At 42.0% G+C, this 2,059-nt stretch overlaps 1 protein-coding gene across 1 annotated transcript in view; it reads right to left on the reverse strand.

Moving 5' to 3' along the window:
* Window positions 1–1,250: 1,250 nt before the first annotated feature.
* Window positions 1,251–2,059, reverse strand: part of LOC123752092 (nuclear pore complex protein Nup54-like) — a 41,246-nt gene continuing 40,437 nt past the window's right edge. Inside the window, exon 6 of the mRNA XM_069320339.1 lies at window positions 1,251–1,451. Within this exon, the coding sequence (XP_069176440.1) occupies window positions 1,251–1,451 (201 nt within the window). The remainder of the gene's footprint in view (window positions 1,452–2,059) is intronic.

Below are 2,059 nucleotides of genomic sequence, written 5' to 3' on the forward strand. Positions count from 1 at the left end.
GACAGTCTTTACTGAGCCTCCATTCTCCACCTCGAGAGTGCTGGTCTTTGCCTCGGGAGTGCTGGTCTTTGCCTCGGGAGTGCTGGTCTTTACTGCGCCTCCATTCTCCGCCTCGGGAGTGCTGGTCTTTGCCTCGGGAGTGCTGGTCTTTACTGCGCCTCCATTCTCCGCCTCGGGAGTGCTGGTCTTTACTGCGCCTCCATTCTCCGCCTCGGGAGTGCTGGTCTTTGCTGCGTCTGCTGCGCTGTCGCTCTATGCCTCGGGAGTGTTGGTCTTTACTGCGCCTGCTGCGCTGTCGCTCTGTGCCTCGGGAGTGTTGGTCTTTGCTGCGCCTGCTGCGCTGTCGCTCTGTGCCTCGGGAGTGTTGTCGCTCTGTGCCTCGGGAGTGTGGTCTTTGCTGCGCCTGCTGCGCTGTCGCTCTGTGCCTCGGGAGTGTTGTCGCTTTGTGCCTCGGGAGTGTTGGTCTTTGCTGCGCTGTCGCTCTGTGCCTCGAGAGTGTTGGTCTTTGCTACGCCGATGTTCTGTGCCTCGGGAGTGTTGGTCCTTGCTGTCCCCCTCGAATTGTAATCTCATATCAAATCGTACCACATTTACCTTATAAGATGACAAAAAAAATAAAAAATCACAATTTTATGACAAATCACAATCTTATGAAAATTTGTAATGAGTAGTCTCAGATTGATGATATAGAGTTTTTTTTTTTTTTTTTTTTTTTTTTTTTACCTCATCCATGACTAGAGGTTCCTGTTCCCCCATTTGTAGAAAAGTTTCTATTCCAGCACTGAAACTCTGAGTGTCCATAAAGATTAATGATATCTGTTGAAATGAAAAACTATATGTTTTAATAATACTTTTTACACTTTTACAATATATAGTATATATATACGAACTCCAAGCGAGGTCTCTTCCCTTCACAGTGGAGAACTAATATAAGGAATATAAGGTTGAGGGTTGTCTTATATATCATACATGGCCATGTAGCCAATAATTTTCAATTTATAATTTTCTTCTATCTGACTTTGGGGAAGTTCAAGTTATTGTGGATGAGGAAAAAGAGAGAATGAGAGAGAGAGAGAGAGAGGAGAGAGATAGAGAGAAAGAGAGAAAGAGAGAGAGGAGAGAGAGAGAGAGAGAGAGAGAGAGAGAGAGAGAGAGAGAGAGAGAGAGAGAGAGAGAGAGAGAGAGAGAGAAAGAGAGAGAGAGAGAGAGAGAGAGAGAGAGGCTTTATACACCTGCAGGGACAATGATATCTAAACCAGCAACGTATCACCTTCTTCTGCTGGAAATTCTTCACATATTTTATCCATCCACCAGCCGTCGTAACAAATGGTGCCAATATTAAACTGGCATATTTGCTCATAAATGTTACTATTTTTTCGCTCAAGTCCTCCATATTTTGGTCTTTGCAATACAAAGCCATCTGTCCACCAAAAGCATATAGTGCAATTATCCTGCCCCAAGTAATAGCCATCTTTTCACCTTCAAATAGTTCATTGAAAACTTCAACAAATGTCACATATCCAGTGTCATGAGTAATGTCACAATTTTTTAAATATTCCCTTAAATTGTTTTTCGTGACTGTGCACCATCGTCTTGATACATCATGAGGAGTGTTTCTCAACTTTATCATTAGTTGTCGCCTTTGTCTTCTCCATCAGTGAAACACAATATACTTGGCTAAACTCTCCGCCTTATTCTCCACGCTCTCTCCTTTCAGTGAAACTTCGGCAATATTAGCTTCATTCTGGTTACATCTTTCTACATTAGGCTCCTGTGTGTGATTACCTCTAATCATGGACAATGATAGTGGTCGTCACCCTCCACCAAAATCATATACAATAAGTTAGGATATAGCTTCTCTCTATATATATATCTAATACTTTACCCCCCCCCCCCAAAAAAAAAAGAGTGTCAATTGTTTTCCATAAATTACAACATGAACAAATAATGATTACCCGAAAATAGTGTACCTGTCTATAAATAAAAAATAATAATGATATATATTTGTTTGATAGCTATATAAAGGAGTAGTATGGGAAAGGAGATTAACACAAGTTCC

This window comes from Procambarus clarkii, unplaced genomic scaffold (assembly GCF_040958095.1).
Source record: "Procambarus clarkii isolate CNS0578487 unplaced genomic scaffold, FALCON_Pclarkii_2.0 HiC_scaffold_117, whole genome shotgun sequence".
Lineage (NCBI taxonomy): Eukaryota > Metazoa > Arthropoda > Malacostraca > Decapoda > Cambaridae > Procambarus > Procambarus clarkii.